General features: G+C 34.2%; 2 protein-coding genes across 2 annotated transcripts; both read right to left on the bottom strand.

Moving 5' to 3' along the window:
* Nucleotides 1-9,879: 9,879 nt before the first annotated feature.
* LOC111990307 (probable inorganic phosphate transporter 1-8) lies at nt 9,880-14,012 on the bottom strand. The gene is made up of 3 exons (XM_024022095.2): nt 13,562-14,012; nt 11,969-12,829; nt 9,880-11,051 (listed from the first exon to the last, which is right to left on the bottom strand). The coding sequence occupies exons 2-3, from the start codon at nt 12,660-12,662 to the stop codon at nt 10,207-10,209; spliced, it is 1,539 nt and encodes a 512-aa protein (XP_023877863.1). The 5' UTR covers nt 12,663-12,829; nt 13,562-14,012; the 3' UTR covers nt 9,880-10,206.
* Nucleotides 14,013-16,984: 2,972 nt separating this feature from the next.
* On the bottom strand, nt 16,985-21,578 carry LOC111990321 (uncharacterized). Its single transcript, XM_065772499.1, has 7 exons — nt 20,384-21,578; nt 20,153-20,340; nt 19,083-20,051; nt 18,928-18,987; nt 17,363-17,566; nt 17,208-17,258; nt 16,985-17,104 (listed from the first exon to the last, which is right to left on the bottom strand). The coding sequence occupies exons 1-7, from the start codon at nt 21,576-21,578 to the stop codon at nt 16,985-16,987; spliced, it is 2,787 nt and encodes a 928-aa protein (XP_065628571.1).
* Nucleotides 21,579-22,751: the final 1,173 nt, after the last annotated feature.

Raw genomic sequence — 22,751 nt, 5'->3', positions numbered from 1 at the left:
TCCTTATAGAATAATCAAAGTTAAAATAGAAAAAAAAAAAATTAAACACGTCTTACCATATATGATTGGTAAATCCATCTCCAAAAACTTAAATTAATTTCTTTAACTTATTAAATATGGACAAGAACCTAGTGTGATTACGTAGGTCTTCTCATATATGTAGGACTTGGAATTGAATCTTGTAAAGAGGGGGAAAAAATAAAACATCATTTATGTATATATGTCATACGGATATTTTTACATGTTGGCTTCGCAATTCTCTTATCAGTAGGTCACTCAGCTTCGATTCAAACACGCAATCAAACAATCAATAACAAATCAAATATACAAATTATTGAATAAGAGTTGTCATATACGTACTAAGAACTTTTAACGCCATTCTTATTTCTCGAAATATTTGCAAAGCTCTATGTTCTATCCTTTTAGCTTTAATTACAAGGCTCAGAAAGTGAGAGGGGTATTGAAAAATCTTTGCCGTCCTTGTTAGCAGTGTGGTGCGTACGTACCAGGTTGTTTCCTTGAAGTTGATGGGTTGTGTTATATATTGAAGGGTAAATATTGACCATTTGACTTGTGTCCATGATTCCATCAAGATCTACAGATCAAACCTAATGCAATACGTTTACTTGATATTCTTTCCGTATTTAATTGATCTTTGTATTGGAATTCATTAGTGCATAGGATTCAAAGATGGGACAAGGCCGTTGTTCATTTCCATTTGAGAAGCAATACTTTGCATTTTATTAAGAAAGGCCCTTCAAATCAGCCTGGAATACATCAAAATCGTTTGGTGGAACATCTTCCATCCAAACTAACATATGAGGGTAGGAAAGCGCTCTTCTTGCTAAAGCATGAGCCACTTTATTACAATGCCTTAGAACATGTGAGAACATACAGTGTTGAAAACATGAGGCAATGTATTTAACATCCTCTGCTATGTGACCAAATTGAGCTAAGGAGTGATTTCTGCCTTGGAATGCTTTGATGAGAATTGAAGAATCCCCTTCAAGAATTACTCTGTTTACTCCTATCTCAGCTGCAAACACGAGCTCTTCTTGCAGCAAGTGTCTCCACCTCCAATACTGTTGCGGCCTAGCTGATAAGGGATAGTCCGCACCGATCCCTAAGCCAAGAGTGAACCTGAACAACCCCAGACTCACCAAAACACAGCCCCTTGTGGTGCATAGAGAAACCCCACATGCAAGGGAATTGAGCACCATGATGGTCAATGCGATCCCATACTTGTTGGACTCAAGTGTTTTCCTCGTAGTAGATCCTTCTGATGAGTACGTATCATAACCAAAGGGATACTGAAGAAGTCGTAGGCATCAGTAAGGAGGCCCATGCCAGCTATTATGGTGCCCTTGAAATGGTAATACTGAGTTCTTGCATTTTTTAGGGCTGAAAGAACATTTAAAGCTATTCTTGTTTCTTGCAAGATTTGAAAAGCTTACCTTCTAATGCTTCTATCTTCTATCATTTTAGCTTTAATAAGAAGAGCCAGAAAATGAAAGGGAATTGAAAATTCTTTTGGCCTCCTTGTTATAATCTTGTATATCAAGTAATTCAGAATAATGAAGTTACCAGGAAGTTTATGGGATGTGTTATTGAAGAGGGAAAGTAACTAAGTATTGACCATTTGTGTCCTTGATTTCATCAAGATGCCGGCCATAATGTATACTTGAGATGCTTTTAGTATTTAATTTAGAATAATCCTAGAGATATAAACTATTTTACAAAAGATTTTACAAACTATTGATGTGGTGAGTAATTATTGGTAAATGAAAAAGTGATATTAATGGTAAGCCTAAACGAAAACTAAAAAGGGGTTGGCTGCATCAACATTCTCTAAAAATGTTGTAAAATAGTTTGTGCCTATAGCATTGCTCTTTAATTTATGCTGGAATCATCTTAGATATCGTTCATGAGTGGGAATTTCGAAGATGTCAAGGCCATTGTCCACTTCCATAATTCCATTTGGCATACATATATTTTGGTGTCATTTGTAAGTTTTGTTAGAATACAAATCTTCCGTAATTTTGTGTTTCACTTTATACTCTACTAATCATAACTTATCATGTATATATTTGACTTTCTTTATTAAAAAAAAAAAAAAAAAAAAAAAAAAAAAAAAAACCTTCAAACACATGACATACCATGATTGGTGAATATATCCATTTGCAAAAACTTAAAATAATTTCATTAACTTATGAAATATGGCCGAAAACTTATTATTAGGTAATTCTTCTCATATATATATATATATATATATAGAATATTTGGATTCAGATCTTGTAAGGAGAGGGAACATCATATATGTGTGTATGTCATACAGATATATTTTTATAACTTGGCTTGGCCGTTCTCTATTCTAGAAAAAGAGAAAGGCCTAGACTCATCTCTACCTTTAGGACAAAAGATCCAATTAGGAAGAGATGGGATGGCTAAGGGCCGTCCCAACTAGAATGAGCATCCCAGGTCACAATATTATGGGCCAAAAAATTGGAGTTCTTGGTCACTTCAAAAAACTGGGCTTATAGTGGTGTTTTCTATAAACACGGCTATAGGCATATTTATAGCTACGTTCAGGAAGTTTTATAGTGGCGTTTTAAAACAATGGGTCTATAACAATGTTTTTAAGGGCCTATTGCAGTGTTTTTAAAACACCACTATAGGTCCTGGTTTACAGGGCCTATAGTGGTGTTTGTCCTGGTCTTACAAACACTGCTATAGGTCTTAAGAAAAAAAAACCAAAAAAATGAAAATAAAAAAGGACATATAGTGGTATTTGACAACACAGGCACCTTTTTCTTTTGGGGTTTTTTTTTTTTTTTTTTTTTTTTGTTTTTTTGTTTTTAATAAGGGCCAAAGGAAAAAGAAGACCTATAGTGGCATTTGTCAAACGCCACTATAGGCCCTTGTAAGAGAAGGACCAATAGTGGCGTTTGACAACCGCCACTTTAGACACTTTTTTTTTTTGGTTAGGTTTTTTTTAATGAGGGCCAGAGAAAACAAAAAGACCTATAGTGGCGTTTGTCAAACGCCACTACAAGCCCTAGTAAGAGAAGGACCTATAGTGGTGTTTGACAACCGCCACTACAGGCACTTTTTTTTTTTTTTTTTTTTTTTTTAAAATAAGGGCTAGAGGAGGAAAAAAGACCTATAATAGCTTTTGACAAAAGCCACCATAGGCCCTTGTAAGAGTAGGACCTATAGTAGTGTTGTCAAACGCCAGTATGGGCACTTTTTTTTTTTTTTTTTTTTTTTTTTTTTTTTTTTAAATAAGGGCTAGAGGAGGACAAAGACCTATAGTGACATTTCTCAAATGCCACTATAGGTTCTTAAAGATATTTAAAAAATAAAACAATCTGAAAGGTTCATGTTCAGCAAAACAAAAGTATGGCATATTCTAGGAATATGCCATAGAATATTCGGTGGCATTTTCTAGAATATTCCATAAAAAAAAATTCGAAACGTTTAGGCCTGAACCTTCAGGAAAAAAAAGTTATGGCATATTCTAGGAATATGAAAATGAAAATCACTCACGTGTTCCTAGCAAAAAAAAATTCATAGAAATTCTTAAACATATTTATGAAATCTCAAACTTTCTCTCGTGGTCTTAGCAAAGAAAAAAAAAAGAAACAGTCTCTCATGGTCATTCAGGAAAAAAAAAAAGTTCTCTCATTTTAATCTCAAAATTCTCTCAACGTTGCTGGCGACCCACCCTGCCAACCCATGCCGCCGACTCATGCTACCACCAACCTATTTCGCCGGAGATCCAAAAAATGCTGACCCGCATTGCTGATCCCACTTTGTCGCCGATGCTGTATAAATGGGTTTGTAAAAATATAAGGTTTTGTTCATTGTACTTCGAATTTTGTGTTTGATTTCTCAAAAAATATAGGAAAATATGTGTTGAGTTTTGTATTTGATTGCATATGGGTGCTAAAAATTTGTGTTTGACTTTTGTATTTGGTTTCAACACTTAAGAAAATCTTGTTCAATGTCTATTTGTTTTGTAAATTTTTAATTGGGGCATGTGTTTATATTTTTGTAAATCTGAGTGATAGATTTACAAGGTTAATATATAAGAAAAGAAAAGAAAAATAGTTTTTTTTTTTAATTTAAATTTTCTGAGTTCTTCATGTTCAACTTAAAAAAAAAATTTGAAACCATTAACATTAATGCTTTCAAATTTTAAAAATTAAAATTTCAATTTTAAAAAATAAAAAACTTTTGATTACCAAAAATTAATTTTTGGTAATCATTTTTTTTTTTTTGGTCAGTATTTTTGGCTATAGTGGTGAACGTAACTATAGTCTTAAAAAAAAAAAAAAACAAGTCTATAGTGGCGTTTACAAATGCCACTATAGGGTAGACCTATAGTGGTGTTTTTGTAAAAACGCCACTATAAGTCTATAGTGACAATACAATAGTGGCGTTTGTAAAAAGGAAGCGTCCATACTGAAGTTAAATGCTTATCATGTGAGAAGGGGGAAAAAAAAAAAAAACGTTAGTGAAAACGTTAATGTTGTTAACGTGAGAAGAAGCAGCAACGTTAATCTTGGGTGGGTTCTATTAGTTTTTGCTTAAAATTTAATGAGGTGGCATTGAGTTTTAATCTCCACCATTGGTTTATTAATGCTTATCCTACGTAATGTGTAATGTTTAGTAAATTATTATGTCATTAAATAAAGAACCTAGAATATTTGTGAAGTAAATGTTAAAAATTATAATGGTGAGGCTAGTACCTGTAAACACTGATTTGTTTGTATGGGTTGATGGATGCTTCCTTTTTTCTTCTTTTTGTGCTTTTCAAGAAAACTTTTAATCCGATGTCTTCCTTTACAGTCTTGCTTCTTCTCGAGACCCTTAATAGAAATGGTTGTCATCTCATCTGATGAATTTTCTTGGTTAATATCAACTTGATAGGGATTAGATTTTTTTCTAAGGATATCATCAATTTTTTTGCTCAACTCATTATAGCTTCCCAATGCTAGCTTGTATGCTTCCTCACATTCACTTGCTTGAGTGATAAGCTTGACATATATTGGACCCAAAAACTTATATCGAGTTGTAACTTCCGACTTGGTGTCAGCTTTGATATCACGTCCATTAAAGTCTTGCACAATCTCATTTTTTGCATCTTTTGTCCATCTCTTAAGGATGTATTTTTCTGGAAGAACCTTAATATCCATAACATTAAGAATTTTTAAAGCATGCCTACACAAAATTCCACCTCTTTCAAACTTTCTACAACTATATGAAACAATCTTTTCAAAAGGATTCCAAATTACTCGTCGATCTTTTGGCTTACCATATATTGAAACTATATACTCATGAGTTGCATTTCTTTCAACACGCTCCTTCACAAAGGCTCCTTGGAACTCTTCATATTGCTCTTGAAACTTCAAAAATAATTTAGGTGTATAAATATGTGTTGCTTGAATCAGCATAGGTGATGCAATCTTAACTTTTGGCAACTTTTGCCTTAAATTGTACTCTCCCTTCAACTCCTTGTAACGTTTAGATCAAGTAATCTCTCAAAATGTATGAAGAATTTTACAATATCATAGTTTGACTGTAAATAATCCTTCAAATAAGAGTTTATACTCTCACTCAATTGAGTAGTCATTCCTGCAGAAAATGACATCTTAACATATGCTTTAGCCCATTTCTCTTTCACTTCAAACGCACTTTGGAGCCAAGAATTATCAAAAGCATTGTACTTTTGAAGTATAGCATCCCAAGCACTAAGAAACTCTTCCTTCTCTTCCCAAATTTTAAAACATGCATTGAGATCACTTCTAAATTCATCCTCACCTCATAATAAATGGTTGACACCCTTGAGAGCATTTTGCATTAAATTCCATCTACATAATTGATGATAAGTATTTGGCATCACCAATGAGATGGCTTTTGCCATTGTTGGATCTTGATTGGTAAAAATTGTATTTGGTTTCTTCCTAGACATTGCTTCAAAAATGCTTCAGACAGCCACTGAAATGTATCAATAGTTTCATCATATAAAAGGGCAACCCCAAATATCGCAGACTTTCTATGATGATTAAACCTAACAAACATTGCAAGGGGTCAATACTCCTTATTAGTTCTGTATGTTGTATCAAAAGAAACCACATCACCAAATAACTTATAATCAACAATCATTTGCGCATCTGCCTAAAAAATATTTGTTATTAGTTTTGAAGCATCTAATTATACAGCATAGTAAAAGGAAGGATTCTCTTTCCTTTGTTTCTGAAAGTATTTAAATAAACTCCCTGCCTCACCCCACATTTCTGTTCTTTTTGCCCTTTATTATAATGGTAATTCTTTTGATCTTGCTTGGTGTAACCACGAGCATCTCTACCACCAACTTGCCTGGCCATGAACTCATATGAATCCTTCAATTTTGTACCACTATCATAAGCCAAATGAATTTCCATTGCTTGTGCGTTTGTGACCTTTTGTTGGGATGGCATCATGTGAGCACATTGTGGAATATGGAGAATATGATTATGGTTAAGCTCAAGGCTATGTATAAAATATTTCCCCTTCTTTTTATTAATGTAAAGTTGTTATTTACAACTATGTGTTTTGATGACTTATATTCCGTGCCAAATTTGATTGTAATTTTATTCAATCTTTTGTACTCTGTATTTATTGTGGGATTTGATTGTAAGGGTTGTATGATAGAGAGAGAGTGTGAAAACTTAAGCAATTGAAGACTGAAGAGTTTTCATGGGTAGCTCGTGACTAAGCATCCTGCAAAGTGACCTATGTGACTTGCACATGCTGGAATTCGAAGAGTCAGGCTAGGATGGAGACAACTGTGTTTCGCGAGTATCTCACGAGTAAGGCCTTCCCGCGAGACACTTGCGAGACATTATGTTCTGCCAAACTGTCTATTCTGATACACACTTTTTGTGTCTACATTATATATACTCACATTACCCACAAATGTTAAGGAGTGCTTCTGAGAGAAAACCGCAACCAAACACCTTGAGAGTTAGAGATTGTTATACCCACAATTCTCTACACATTTGCTTGTGGAATTTCCTCAACTCCTACCTCTTTATTTCCATACCATTGAAAGGTTGATAGCCCAAACACTTACCACACCCTTTCAGAATGTTAAGTGAAGTTTTGGTGCTACTGGGAAGCATTGGAAGAAGTCAAGGATGGCAGATGCAACATGGAGCTTGTTGTGGGATCTGAAGAACTAGACAAGACACGATTTCGAGAAGCCTTGTTGGAGTAGGAGCTTGGAGGGCTTAGGTACATCAGGTAGATTAGGCTTGGAGGGTCTCTTGCTAACCCATATATCTCAACTGATTGTCTAGTGGATCGATTTTCGCTTGGAGGGCGGCGGAGAGGTTTTTCGCCGAGTTCTTCGGTTTCCTCTTCGATAACACATTGACGTGTTATCTTGTGTTTCCATCTTTTTTCCCTACTCTTTTACATTCCATTTTACTGCTGTGTTACTTTGATGATGGATTAGAGTAGCTTGTTTATTTATCCACTCGCTTTTACACTATTTCGCATTTACTATTAAGTTAGTGTAAAATTAATTGAGCCGTAACTTTAATTTGGGAGTCTAAACAGCTCTTATATTTTAAACACATTTTCGAGCTTGCAATCAAGCCGAATTATCATATGAGCATTGCAACCTATCCTTATTTCAGCTCGTTCATACTTATTTTCACCATCTCTCTCCCATAAGGCTTTATTTCCCTCTTTACAACAAGTAAACTTTTTTGAAGTCACCACGCCATCTTTTTTTCTTTTATTGCACCATTCTTTTAGAATACTAAATCCAGAATTTCTTCCACACTCATTATAAAAGTCATATGCCTCTTGTTCAAAACCAAATTCAATGTCAAGTTTTGGAATATAATCAGTATCCAATTTTTGACTATCATAATTTTTTTCCTCTTCCATGTAACTGTTAAATATAAATCAAAATGTACAAGAAACGTGAATTACCACTAAAAAATGAAAATAAATGAATGAATGATGGAAAAACTTTTGTAATCTTATACATTATTTGCCTAAATTTATTAACAATGACAGAAAAACCCATAGATTTAATAATATTTAGCCTAAACTTAATCTTTTAATTATTTTGACATCTCATAAACATAGGATTGAATAAGAAATCAAAAGTAAAGATGGAAATACCTTCAATGATACTTTGACAATTTGCAAAGAAATTTCTTCTTCTTCTTCACTCTTTTTTCTAAAGATTATACCAAATAGTTCTAAAATCTGATTTGGTAGGCTGGAAAAAAATAAATAAATAAAAAGAGAGGGAGAACTTGGGCGACAAAACATATTTTTCTATTGCTATTTTTGAATTTTGGCGCTGAGTTTTGAAACTAAAAAGTTGATGAAGTTTAATATATATATATATATATAAAAAAAAAAAAACCCATTAACGTTGATGTGAGAAGAAGCAGCAACATTAGTCTTGGGTGGGCTCTGTTAGTTTTTGCTTAAAATTTAATAAGGTAGCATTGAGTTTTTAATCTTCACCATTGGTTTATTAGTGAGTGACGTGGCACTTCTATTTAAAACAAAATGAGATATCCTGTTAAATTTTTACTAGAGTTAAGCCAAACCCTTTAAAAAAAATGTGAAGAATTTAAGTCTCCTCTCAAACCAATTGTCAAAATAAAAATACCACTTAATATTCACATTAATAAATAGTTTATTATTTTTCATATTAAATTCAAGTACAATATGTGTATATGAGCATGGTTATGCATGTGAGTGCATAGGCGCGCGTGTCAAAATAATTTAAATTCTAAATCAAATCTCAACTATGTGATTGGAGCAAAAATAATTTAATAATCTCAACTCTATTATTATTCCGAGGCTGCCTCACAAATACAAGAGTCTTATTTAGAGCATTCGCATCACTGAAAAAAAGTTACTTTATCTATTTTACCTACATACATGCTGCATCAGTAGATCTATTTTAGCTTTTAACACAATAAAATAATATATCTACTACAATAAAATAATATATCCTATACAATAAACAATAATCTCAACCACCTTCAACTGCCACAGTTACCGCCACCGCCGCCACCGCCACTGCCAAACACCCAAATGAAAAAATTCACTAATTCATCAAAAAAAAAAAAAAAAAAGATGAAAAAATTCACTGACCCGACAATAAAAAAAAAAAAAAAAAAAAAAAAAAAAAGATGAAAAAATTCACTGCCCTGAAGTAGATCGGCTGGGACGGCGAGGTTTGAGGTGGTCTGAGAGAGATGGGCGGCTGGGATGGCTCGGTCTGAGGCAATCGGCGGCTGGGACGGCAGTGGGTTAAGCTTCGACTGGGACGGCGTCGGTCAGCTTGAGAGATGGTGAGAGTGAACTTGAGAGTTTCAGAGAGGTGAGAGCTTGAGAGAAATTTCTCAGATGGGAGCTTGAGAGTGATGAGAGAGAGGATAGTGAGATGAAGAATAAAAGAATGAAAAAAAAATAAACAACCAAGTATTATTTTAATCGGGAGTGCTGAATAAAAAATTATTTTTTTTTTTAGATGACTGCTACAATGCACATCTATAGATAGATGTGCACTGTAGCAGTTCAGCTAAAAATTATTGCTATGCCTCCATTGCTGTGCGGCTCTTTTTGGTATAATGGTGGAGCTAAAATAGTATTATAACTATTTAGCTCAATTGCTGCAAATGCTATAAGGATATGACCTTCTTCTTCTACTACTTTTTTTTTTTTTTTGGGGATAAATTCTTTTACTACTTTTTGTTTGGTATAAAACAACTTAATAAATTGTATAATTTAAAATTTACAAACATTTGGAACAAAAATCTTGATGACTTGCTTGAATATTTAGGATATATTGTTACAAACTACAAAATAGATGTAAAATTTATTGGACTATATCAATAACAATGTACAAAGATGTTACTTTGACAAGGAATATGACGTACAAATTACTATGTGCAAAGTGCAAACAAATAACTAGTTTTCTACATACAGGAAGTTCAATTTTAAAAGAATATTTCAATTCAATCAAGTTTTGTTGTACCTCAATCGCACAATTCACTCTAGCATGAAGGGAGATCATGAGGATTAAACATGGTTTGGACTTTTGACATAAAACAGATAAAACCTTGCTCTTTAGGAAAATAACATTAACCGTATACTTATTCTCGATAAGCACAGCTAATTAGGTTAATCATCATTCTCATTCTCCTCTAACGATCTTCCCATAGTTTCACGAGTGAAAAAGAATGTAACCGCCATCCCTAGCAAACAAACTCCAGCAAGTATTATCAATGAGGCAGTCATTCCAAGTGTTTCAGGATAAACCTTTTCTTCTTTAGTCTCTTTTTTCCCATTTGAAGCCCATAAAAATCCTACAGAACCAATAATTGCCCCTACCTTCCCAATAGCCCCAGAAATGCCATGACATGTTGATCTATATCTTGCTGGGAAAAGCTCCGCTGGAACTATAAAAGTAGTAGTGTTCGGTCCAAAATTTGAGAAGAAGAAGGCGAGGCCATAGAGGACTAAAAAACCTTTATTGGGTTTAGAGTTATTTATTTCTTTGTCCCAATATTCGTAATAGGGTATCCCCAGTGCTAAGAAAACCAATGCCATAAAGAAAAAACCCATCATTTGAATTTTGACCCTTCCAATCCTATCAATGAAATAAACAGTGAACCAATAGCCTGGAATTGTAGAACAAGCTGCGATAATTGCTTGGAGTTTTGCAACCTCAAAAGCATGTCGATAGGCATTCATCTCTTCATTCTTTGGGAGATGTTGATTATATATATGAGACTGGAAGAGGGTGCTGCTGTAAAAAACAATATCAAGAAGAAACCATGTAAAGGAGCAAGAGAATAAATCACGACCATGGCGACGGAAAAATTGCTTGGAGCGGAGGGGATAGGGTTGTGAAATAGGTGACAATAACTCATCTTCCACAATCTGACTCATTGGAAGTTCTAACACCTTCTCCATGTCCATAGCCGCTTGGACGAAATTTTGTTCCACCAAAGCTGTGTATCTAGGTGAAAAACAATACATAACTAAAAGAGATAAACTATCATCCATAGATTAAGATAAGAGCTTAATATATCAATTTGAAATTGTCACAGGCTTCCCAAACCCCATTTCAATTAATCTTCTTCCATTTTGAAAACTCTAGAACTATTGTTTTATTTCTAAAAAATATCATATGGTTGTAACATACAACGGTTTTAACGAGCAATTCAGCTTTGTCACTTGAACCAGAATTAAAATTTATAAACCACAATGCTTTGTACAATATCTGTAAAACGGAAAATTTATCATTAAAACTACTAGAGAAAATTTACCGTGGACGAAATAGAGAAAAAGGAAGAAGATGAAACGAAGAAAGAAAAACAAGCTGAATAAAGAAAGGGGAGGAGTAAAAATGATTAATTGTGTGGATGTGAAAAAGGTGAAGAAAAAACAAAGAAGGGTCTAAAAGATAAGGAATGGTTGGTGGAGAATAATAGAGTTGAAAACAAAAAAACGTGGCTTGTAGATGGGTGGGAAAACTAAAACCACGGGACTAGTGGGATGATGGTAGAGATATAAAAGAAAAAAAATTATGGAAATTGGTGCATAATTACTAAAAATAATATAATTCTAGTATAATATATTTTTATATTACCATATATTAGGCTAATAGATTGGGATTATACCATGTGTGTATATATATATATATATATATATAAAAAGTAGCAGTAACTTTAAATCGGTATTGAAATATTTTGTTTTCTTGGCTTAATTGAAACGGTTTTAAATAGGGTATTGACTCCTTTCATTTGTTATTACTACATGAATTTTCATTTTATACAGCCCCTAATTTGGAATCTGGCTCCATCCCGGTATAAAATGTTCATCAAAGAAAGTAAAACAATAATTTTTCAAATATAAAAATTTTCAAATATTTACCTAGCAGTTTCGGGCATCATCATTCGCCAATAAAATGTTAACCCAGCGGGAATTGCACCAATCATCAGTATCAACCTCCATGCGAGATCTGCTTCCTTGGGCGTTGGATCTTTTGCTGAAATATTCGATGCACGGTCAAATATAGCACACACCACCATGGTGACCGTCGAAGCAGCCAAGATCCCAAAGCCTTGCATTGAAAACACGGCAGCTATAAAAGCACCACGCGTCCTCTTGTTAGCAAACTCCGACATAATCGTAGCCGACAAGGGATAGTCCCCACCGATCCCTAAGCCTAGAATGAACCTGAACAACCCCAGACTCACCAGAACACAGGTCCTTGTGGTGCATATAGAGAACCCACATGCGATGGAACTCAGCACCATGATCATCAAAGCGAGCCCGTACACCCGGCGCCTACCTATTTTATCACCGAGCCTTCCAAATACTAGTTGACCAATCGCGGTACCCAAAAGAGCGATAGCCACCATGGTGGACACTACGATTGGTGGGATCACATACTTTTTGGAGTCAGGCTCCTTCTCGTAGTAGACGCGTCCGATGAGTATCATAATCGGAGCAATACAGAAGAGATCGTAGGCATCAGTGAAGAGGCCCATACCAGCTATGATGATGGCCTTGAAATGGTATAACTGAGTTTTTGCAGTGTCGAGGGCTGAAAGAACTTTCAACGCCATTGTGATTTCTTCGCGAGATTTGAAAAGCTAACCTTCTATCGAATTTTAATAAGAAGAGCCAGAAAGTGGGCAGTCAAAATTCTTTGGCCTCTTACTTACCACTTGCCAGGTAGTTTCCTTTTCCCTTATGGGTTCTGCTACTTACACCCTATTTCCTAGGTAGTTTCCTTTGAAGTTGATGGGAAATGTGTACGGAATTAACATGAAATTGTCAACATAAACAAAATAGAAAAAATACACGACAAAAGAAATATATATATATATATATATATAATCACACATATAATTGATGCAAAAAATATTCACATTTAAAGGATAAATAGTGTTTATTACATACATATTAATGCAAATCACTTTACATACATAACTTTACATACATGTGAAAAATCAATGAAGTCTTTCTGATTTGGTCGAATTTTATAAAATATAGAGCAGCCAATAGAAAAATTGTTGTCTCATGCATGGCTAGGGAACCAGAAGGTCATCAGAAACAAATGTATATCACAGGTTGGAAATTGACAGTATCTCTTATCTTTTTCTAGTCAAGTCTATGTCCTTGGATGTATTTGCAAGTAAAATCTATCTCACACAAGTATAGTACCAAACTTATTACACTTACCTCCGACCTTCTCTAACAAAACGCACTATCTATTTTATGTTAGTGGGCGTAGACTATTGGGATCATGATTCACATATGGTATTCCAAAACATTTTTGCAACAGCATATTAAAAAAAAAAAAAAAAAAATGAAACAGAAGTGAGAAAACATAACCAAAATATATATATATATATATATATATATATTGGAAATACAGGTATAGAATTAAATTTGCAAATGAATGGTTAATCAAAGAAACACCTTTGAAAACCGTGTTAAATGTAGGGTAAGCAGTACTCACCGAAAAATAAGTGAAGAACTTAAATGGGAAACAGAACAATAGGTTTCTCATTTCAATTGAATTCCAGAAATATAACCATTGCAAGTTTCTAGCAGGTTCCATCATAAAATCTAGCCTTGTACCCAAGCACCACACCTTAACAGACTTAATTTGCACCAATGACCAACCCTTGAGCATCTCGAATGCACCTGCCTTTCCTGAACAGCTTCACTCATGGTTGAAATAGAAACAGAGGAACATTGGGCTTGAAAGTCTTGTTTTAGTTTTGTATCATCTTGAACCATCTGTGTAATTAGATTTTCCACAATAAACTAATGAATTTATCCATGTGTGTGTGATATTGAGAAAACTTGAATCTGAATAGAACTCAAGCTTCTTTTGGTTTACTAACTCAATGGTCAACAAACAAAGCCATTTATTCAAAACAGAAGCATTTAAGGCAACCTCTAAATACAACTTTGGGAACATAACATTCAGGAATTGTATCAAAAAGTTTGTGCGGATGAAAATGGTTAGAATGGCTTGAATTGTCGGTGGCTTGACATCACAAGCCAACAGTAAATGTTGTTGTCCTGTACTGTGAAAAAGTAAGGAACAGCCACCTGTCATACAAGTCAAAATTGGATTTCTCATTGTATCCGAAATGGATGACTCCATTGGCGATAAATGCTAGCCATTATTTTTGACCAAGCAAGTTTCATGTGCTGAAAGTCCTAAAACTATTTCCAATTCGGCTGAACCTCTAGTTTTAAATAGAGGTAGAGTCGTAGAGAAGAGAGGCAGTGGGCAAGTGAGAATAAGAGCTTCTTCTGTGTGCGCAGACACCAGAGAAACGAAGCTAGAATGTCTTGTAAGCTATAACCCTTGAGGATCTATTTGGAGTTTGGATATGTGAGAGTACCTTATTGGTATAATATTCAAAAGAAAAATACTAACAAATGCCTAAATTTAGGGTACTGATTAATAATTCATTTAAAAAAAATTTATGAGAAATAAAAAAAATTAATATTTTGACAATTTTTTTTCATTTTTCATAAAAGTGGTATCAAAACTTTCATAAATAGATTATTAACCAGTGTTCTAAGGGCACTTGTTAACATTTCTCATATTTAAATTATAGTGAAATTTTATTTTTGTTGCTGTAGATATAGGTATATTAACTGAATTATTTAAAAATTTTATGTTATATTTTCTTTTTTCTTTTCTTTAACCTTACGTAAGCAAATTATTTCACAAATTTTCACAACATAAATAAAAAGAGAAAAGAAACCATGAGCCTAATTGCATATCTAATGCTCCACGTGTCACTATTTCTAAGTTCCGACACCACATACGAATTTAGCATTAGCAAAACTAAAAAATATTCATAATCTACCATTAATTTGTGTACACAAAACCATAAGTAAGAGACATGTTATATTACAATATTTTTACAACAATTTCATAATAAATCTAAGATAGCAAATTATTACTGATTGTTACTAGTGGATAAAAAAGTAATTTCAATGGTCAATTAAGATTGGAATCAATAACAACTTATGGTCACATGAAATTTGTTATTAAATTATTGTGAAAATGTTGTGGGTATAACATTATTAATTCTTGAATTCTTTTTTAGTTTGCCATGAAGGAGTGAAACTTAAATCAACCAAAATTTTAAGGCATTAGAGCTACAATTGCACAACATGCCACATATACAACAAGGTGAGAGTATTCTCTTCCATAGGAAGCAACCATGGAAAGCCAACTCTAACTCTACGCATTTATAAACACTGAAACTAAGAAAATCTGGGAAGATGAAGAAGTATGAAAAGGAAGAGATTGTACGATGGTTCGATTCCAACAAATACATAAGAGGGAAAGAGAAAGAGAAAGATGAGGGTAACCGTAATTAAAGAATGTAAGAAATTGAACTTGCACAAAACGACATCGTTTTGGACACCCAAAAGGTATTGCCATGTTAGATAGTAGTAAAAATTGCAGTAGCATTTATAGTTATTTTAAAGAATCAATTACTTTAGGAATTTAAGTGGAAATTGATTCAAGAATGATTTTTTATATATATATAAATAATGATACAGAAGCTCAAATTTTTAGTAGGAATTTGAGATGTTTCGGTTTGATTCAAGGAATAATATTAGTGTCTAAATTTATTATTTTTGAAATTTTAACCGAAAAGAATGGGAAAAAAAATTGAGCATCTCATTTACATTCATTTACTGTGACACATGGCAAGACAAATAGTTTGATATGTACAAATCACATTACAACACATGGCCTTCTTTATGATGTAGAACAAACAACTCATGTCTTCTTGAAGTAGCAGGGGTGTTAGAAGAAGTCACAACGCAATATTAAGGGGGGTGCTAGTAGAGGCCATCAAGGCGACAATGGTAGAATTGCATAAAATTTGGAAGGTTGGAGCGAAGCAGCATTCTGACTGGAGACTATGCCTTAAAATTCGCCTAAATTTAGGCAAATTCCTTCATTAAGGTCTCGAAAACAATATTTTTGCTATTTATAATAATATTTGTTTTTCTTTAATAACTTTTAGTTTAAAATTCAAAATAAGTCTCATCTGTTTTGGGATGACTCTTAAGGTTAGTAGTTTATGACTTTGCATTTAACTCAATTTTACTATTTTTGGTAAAATTCGGTATTTTGCCATCTAATCTCGTAATTAGTGTGAATTAGGGTTTCAGACATTTCTTAATCATCCTAAGGTTTTACTTTCTCAGTATTTATAGGTTTTTTAGCCGTCAAAGGCAAAACAAATTATTATCAATAAAATTATAGAGTTTTTCTTAAACTTTTCTTTGATGGATTTCAATTTATCACATTGTGGATTCAAAGAATCCTCATAGATTTGAGGTTTACCATCGAAAACTAACAATTTAGTTTCTGTTCCATAAAAAAGAGTATCATGTATACTTTCTTCAAACTTTCGTGACATCACTTTATCAAAATTATTCTAAATTTTGATATATATATATATATATATATAAAGCCCTAAAAGTTTCAAATTAACTTCACATCACTCAAGTTAAGTTTTGTAAATAAAGTTTCGTAATTTTGAGAAATGTGATGTACACAAAATTTTCACAAAAAATCTTAGGTTGTAAGTTGTTAACGGTTCTTACTTAAACTTCTAAAATTATTTGTTTTTCTACTTATAACAATCAAGTACAAACTACTACTTAAGATTTTTTGTGAAAGTATCATAAAAAATATTATGAAAAATATTGTGAAAGTAAGAGTATTTCTCTTATTTGATAATATATATATATATATATATACACACACGTACGTATTAGATAGATCATAGATTAGATGGATTTAGTAGATTTACCAGACTGCAGTTTCAAGCATATTCATTCGCCAAATAAAATGTTAACCCAGCCGGAATTGTACCAAGCATCACTATCAACGTCCATGCAAATCTGTTTCCTTGGGTGTTGGATCTTTTGGGGCTCCATCAGATGCGCGGTCAAGTATTGCGCACACCATTATCGTGACCGCCAAAGCAGCCAATATCTCAAAGCCCTGCGTTGAAAACATGGCAGGTATAAAAGGGCCATTTGTCCTCTTGTTAGCCAACTCCTACATAATTGTGGCCGACAATGGGTAGTCCACACCAATCCCTAACCCCAGAATGAGCCTGAACAACCCCAGACTCACTAGAACACAGTTCCTTGTGCTGCATTTAGAGAAACCACACGCAATGGAACTGAGCACCATGATGATCAAAGCGAACCCGTACAGGCGGCGCCTACCGATTAGATAACCAAGCCTGCCCAGCACCCGTTGACCAATCGCAGTACCCACAAGAGTGATGACCACCATGGTAAACACAACTACGGGTGGGATCACATACTTTTTGGGCCCGGCCTCCTTCTCATAGTAGAGCCTTCCGTTGAGTATCATAATCAAAGGGATGCAGAAGAGATCATAGGCGTCAGGGAAAAGTCCCGTGCCAGCTATGATGATTGCATTGAAATGGTATAACTGAGTTTTTGCAGTGTCAAGGACGTAAAGAAATTTTAACACCATTCTTATTTTTTGCAAGATTTGAAAAGTTTACCGTCTATCGTTTGAGGTTTAATAATGGCAATACCCAGAAAATGAAAGGGCATTGAAAATTCTTTGGTCTTTTACTCTTCTTGTTAACAATGTGGTGCGTACGTGCCAAGAAGTTTCCTTGAAGTATTTTATTTACTTGTTTGTTTATTTGTTTTTTTAGAGGCAAGAGAATAAACTTTCATTAATAAGGTCAACAAAGCTACAGGAATATCCCTGTAAAGAGTAGTACCTATCCTTGCAATCTTCTTCTCTTCTTTTATTTTTTTATTTTTTTTTTATTTTTGGGCAAATAACATTTTCCTCCCTTGAGGTTTGAAAAAATGACACTTATTCCCAAACTTGAAGGGAAAAAACACTCCCCCCTTCTGTTAATATTAATAACAGAATATTTTAATTTTTTAAAAGATTCTCTTTACTAAAGTTTAACCATAGTTAATGAAAAGAGCATTCACATAAAATAAAATAAAATAAAAAATGAAAAGAGCATATTATAAAACATGTTGCTTATGTGGATTTTTTAGTCTCTTCCAGAACCTTTCCAATTGATTTTTTTAAAGTTTGATGATCCTCTTAGATTTTTTAATTGCACCTCTCTCCAACACTTTGGATCAAAATTTATGATATAAAACAATTTGCCGGAGCTTTCAAGCTTTTATTGTTTAAAAATGAGTTTGAAATTTTCAAAGTCACTTATTAATATAAAAAACTTTCGTAGTCAATTTGATTGATTGGTGAACAAACTCACAAAAGCTTATTCTTTACCATCTAACGTTAAATTAGAAAAGCAGCTAAAAAGAAAAATATAGTGACTTTGGACAAGTATATCCTTTAGCCAATAAATTTGAGAAAAATGGCTACAACAAATTGACTTGAATCAGAGTTATCAACATTACACTAAAAAGAAGTTCCAAAACAAGTTTGCACTCAACTTGCAAACACAAAAAGCTGTCAAAATGTCTAACAATCACTAGCAATTCTTGCACTCCTACAAGGTCGGTTTTCAAAACTTGTCTTCCCTTTCTTCATTGGTCACCTATCTCGCTGCACCATGTGTAATTCATTTTTCCTTGCTAGAAATGTCAGATGTTAAAGATGCTTGTATGTTTATTTGACTGGATTGTGTGCCACGTTGATCACCCCTGCTTGTTTCCTTGGCACATGACATGGAAGAATTGTATTAAAAATGTAAGCATAAAAGTCAAACATGTGATACTTCAACTAATTATAAGATATAATAGTAAATTGGATGATGGTTTGTTTGACCACAAGCAATCTAAACAACTTACCAGCCTATGTTCAACCACTCTTAACCCTCCCTCTTGATGTTCTTGCACATTATTTTTGCTCTAAATTAAAACACAAAGTATATTCACAAAACACTCTTCCATCAAAATAGAAATTCTAACAACTAATTTCTTAAACCAAACATATACCAACTTACATTTTGCCCTTTCTTCCCTTTGCTTCTACCTGCGCTACCAACTGCAGCTCCCTGGCATGTCCTCTTGTTGTGACCAAACTCTTTGCAAGAAGTACACCTCACAGTGCATGACCTCCTTGCTTCTTGTAGCCCTGGTGCACGTTCACCTTGCTCTCTTTTTCTCTTCTTCTTTGGTCTACCAATCAATATTTTCCGTTTTGGAGGAAGCACAGTGTCTTGGCCTGTTTCCAACTCACCCTTAGGTAACATATCAATATCAGGCATTAGGTGAAGGATTTGGCTATAGGCACGAATGTACATGCTCGTGGAGTAGAATGGATCACAATAATCTTGAATGTCTGCCCTTTTGTATGTAATACATTTTGCTGCATGCTTGCAAGGCAAGCCACTAATTTCCCAAACACCACAAGGACATTTTTTGGTCCGTAAGTTTATTGCAAAACTTGTATAACCATCTATTACTTGAAACTCATCATCGCCTGCTGGTATAAGCTTACAGAATAATGAATATTTTTTAGCCAACTCAATCTTTTCCCATGCTTCTGGTGTGACCTTTGTTTCCCAATTGCATCCATTAGTGTATCGCTCATGTAGCTTTTCCATTAGTTTAAGCCTCACTTGCTCCAACAATGTCAATATTGTCTTCCCACGCAAATCATCAACCCAACTATTAAAAGACTCTGTCATGTTGTTTGTGATGTGTGGACTAACAGATCTTGGGTCAAATGCATGTCTAGCCCATTGTGACTTAGGTTTTTCATCCAACCAATCAAATGCTTCCTTTGATAATTTTTGAAGACCTTGCATAGCTTTCTCAAAAAGGAATAGATTATACGCTTTTACTGCACACCAAAAATTATCCCTCAATGCTAGCCCAGAATGTTTTCCTCTAAAGTTGTTATACAAATGTCTTGTACAATGCCTAACTTGACACTCAAGCATAACATCAGGAATAGCTTCAATCAAGCCCTATCAATAACAAAAAATTCTTAAGAAGACACAATTACAGGAACTGTAATATCTTTATAATAGTTATTAAAAAAAAAATAGCACAACTTTAATATCCATACCTTTTGTTTATCTGACATAATAACATATGGAACTCCTGATGAACTTTGACCAATAATGGTTTCCAAGCATGTAAGAAACCATCCCCAGCTGTCTTTACACCCACATTCCACCACCCCATAAGCAACTGGAAATAGGCCATTGTTTCCATCAAGTGAAACTGCTGCCAATAGCACCCCACCAAAATTTCCTTTTAAAGTGGCAACCATCTAGTCCTATAAAAGGCCTACAACCTTCAACAAAACCCCTCCTCATAGCTTCAAAGCACACAAAGAACCTCTTGAATGTAGGATTTTGTGTAATATCAAGCCTATCTAATTGCATCTTCACATAGCTTCCAGGATTGGTTTGCCTTACAAGCTGAGCATACTTGGCAAGCTTCTTATAACTATTAGAATGGCTACCTACATCCTCTCCCTTTCCTCTCTTTCTTGCTCTATACAATCTGCTTCTATCAACCTCAACCCCATAATTTTCCATCAAAGCTTCTCCCATGCTTTCATAAGACATATTAGGATCAGCCTTCAACGGTTTAGCTAGTTTTTGAGCTATCCATGTTGATGTGGCATTGGTATTTTTTGAACTTCTAACACAGATGTGGTCACTATTGTACACTTTAATCTGAAATGTAATACCATCAGCGGTAGGGGAAGCAAAAATATACCAGTTGCAACTAAGGTCAGCACAAATTGCACGAACCCTAGACTTCTCATTTTTCAATCTCACAATCTCAACACCTTCACCTATCACATAGTCCCTCAATGCTGCTCTAAACTCATACACATCCCTGAATAGCATTCCTTTTTCAAGACATACATTTTCATTTTCATTTGGGACATATTGTTTACCATACAACCCTTTCTCAACATGATTATTTTCAACATCAGAGTCATTCAATTCTCTATCACAATCTTCACTATCATAGTTGGACCAGTTACCATCAAAACCATTACCAGCCTCATCATTATCTTCATCACTACAAACTCCACTACCAAGTTTATCACTATCATCACTCAAGGCACTATCATCACTTGAGTCTTGAACATAGTCAATATCATCATCTTCCTCACAATACACTACATCATCATCAACTCTTACCATAGACCCAGATGCCTCACACACAACATTGGGCGTCAAATTTTTACAATTTGTGCTCACAAACTCAACATATAAACGTATTGGCACAACACCAGCATGCAAATTAAACATGGTTACCATGTCAACGTCATTGGTGATCTCTAACCTTTCATTTGTCCCCGGGATGTCATACCAAACTAATATCATGTACCCCTCATGTTCATCACCAATTACACACTTACATATGTCATTTAACATGTCCATATGACAATACCTATCAGGGTCCACCTCTACAATGATAGAGAATGTATCCTTCAAGTGCACAATCAAATCATGCTTAAACTCCCCCATTGTGCCCTATAAACACTAAAATGTTGGTCAAACATGGGTAAATTAGAAAGAATTTACATAGGTGCATGTATATATGTTTATCAAAGTGTTGTTGTGTTGCTACTTTCATTTCATTGCAATCTATTTTGTTAGACCACATTTTCCAAATACTTGGTTTAGGCTTTTTCCAAATACTTGAACTACTTCTCAAAAAACTAATTTTTTTAGTTATATTAATTTCAAAATTTTGGTTTAGGACATTCAACGAATATAAAATCTTCGAAAAAAAAATGTAGAAGAAATAAGATAATAGAGCATGAGTAAATATCCAAAGCATTGTGTAACAAACAAATCAAGCATTTTCAAACAAAATCCATCAACGGAAATGTCTTTGAACTTTGAAGTAAACCCATTAACAACAAAAATCCAGCTTTTTCAAAAAAAAAAAAAAAATTAAAGCTTTACAAATTGTTTTGTGAATATTATACCATTGTGCACATTACAATCTATCTACACATAAATTCCAAAAATCCATGGCTCAGTTATGCTAAAATACAAGAAATTTTGAGGGCTATGTCGACATTTACCTGGTTATTCAGCTTTTGTCGTATTCACTGTGAAATCATTGTTGGCCCATGGGATGGGAGGTTGTAGGGGACCAGCTGAGGTGTATTTGTTATTGTGTATTTGTAAGTAAAAGTCCTCAACATCAATCTAGGTTTTCAAAGAAGCGGGAAAGGATGGGCGGGAAGGGATGGGCGGGAAGGGATGACTACTGAAATTTTGGGTTTTGTGAAACTTTTAAGAATATGTTGAGGGCAAATTTGGGAATATCTTCTTAACTAAAGGGTAGGTTAGTACACAAAGTTTTTAACATCAATTTAATAGAGTTTAGTTAAATGAATGTCAAAGGGAAAAAATGTTTTTTCCTTTTAAGTTTGGAAGTGAGTGTCATTTTCTCAAACCTCAAGGGAGGAGAGTGTTATTTGCCCAAAAAAAAAAATACGGAGGCTTGAGACTCTGCACAAACACACACAAGCGTGCCCACAAACACTCACACTAGCCAAAAAATTATCACGGAGGCTTGAGACTATAAACAAGGACGCGCACATGCAGCTGCACACATATGCACAAACGTACACGCGCGCATTTATCAAATCTTATATATTGGTTTTACTGCTTTCATATTTTATT

This window comes from Quercus suber, unplaced genomic scaffold, assembly GCF_002906115.3.
Source record: "Quercus suber isolate HL8 unplaced genomic scaffold, Cork oak 2.0 scaffold_60, whole genome shotgun sequence".
Classification (NCBI taxonomy): domain Eukaryota; kingdom Viridiplantae; phylum Streptophyta; class Magnoliopsida; order Fagales; family Fagaceae; genus Quercus; species Quercus suber.
The sequence above is the reverse complement of the archived record's forward strand: the minus strand, read 5'-3'. Positions and strand labels throughout refer to the sequence as shown.

Coding starts and splice junctions, on each gene's coding strand:
- LOC111990307 (XM_024022095.2), bottom strand. CDS start 12,662: ATGGCGTTGAAAGTTCTTTCAGCCCTCGACACTGCAAAAACTCAGTTA. Junction 11,052..11,968: donor AATGATGATGCCCGAAACTG/CTAGGTAAATAT, acceptor ATTGTTTTTCAC/CTAGATACACAGCTTTGGTG.
- LOC111990321 (XM_065772499.1), bottom strand. CDS start 21,578: ATGGGGGAGTTTAAGCATGATTTGATTGTGCACTTGAAGGATACATTC. Junction 20,341..20,383: donor GAGGAGGGGTTTTGTTGAAG/GTTGTAGGCCTT, acceptor CCACTTTAAAAG/GAAATTTTGGTGGGGTGCTA. Junction 17,105..17,207: donor TTGTTCAGGCTCATTCTGGG/GTTAGGGATTGG, acceptor TTTTCAACGCAG/GGCTTTGAGATATTGGCTGC.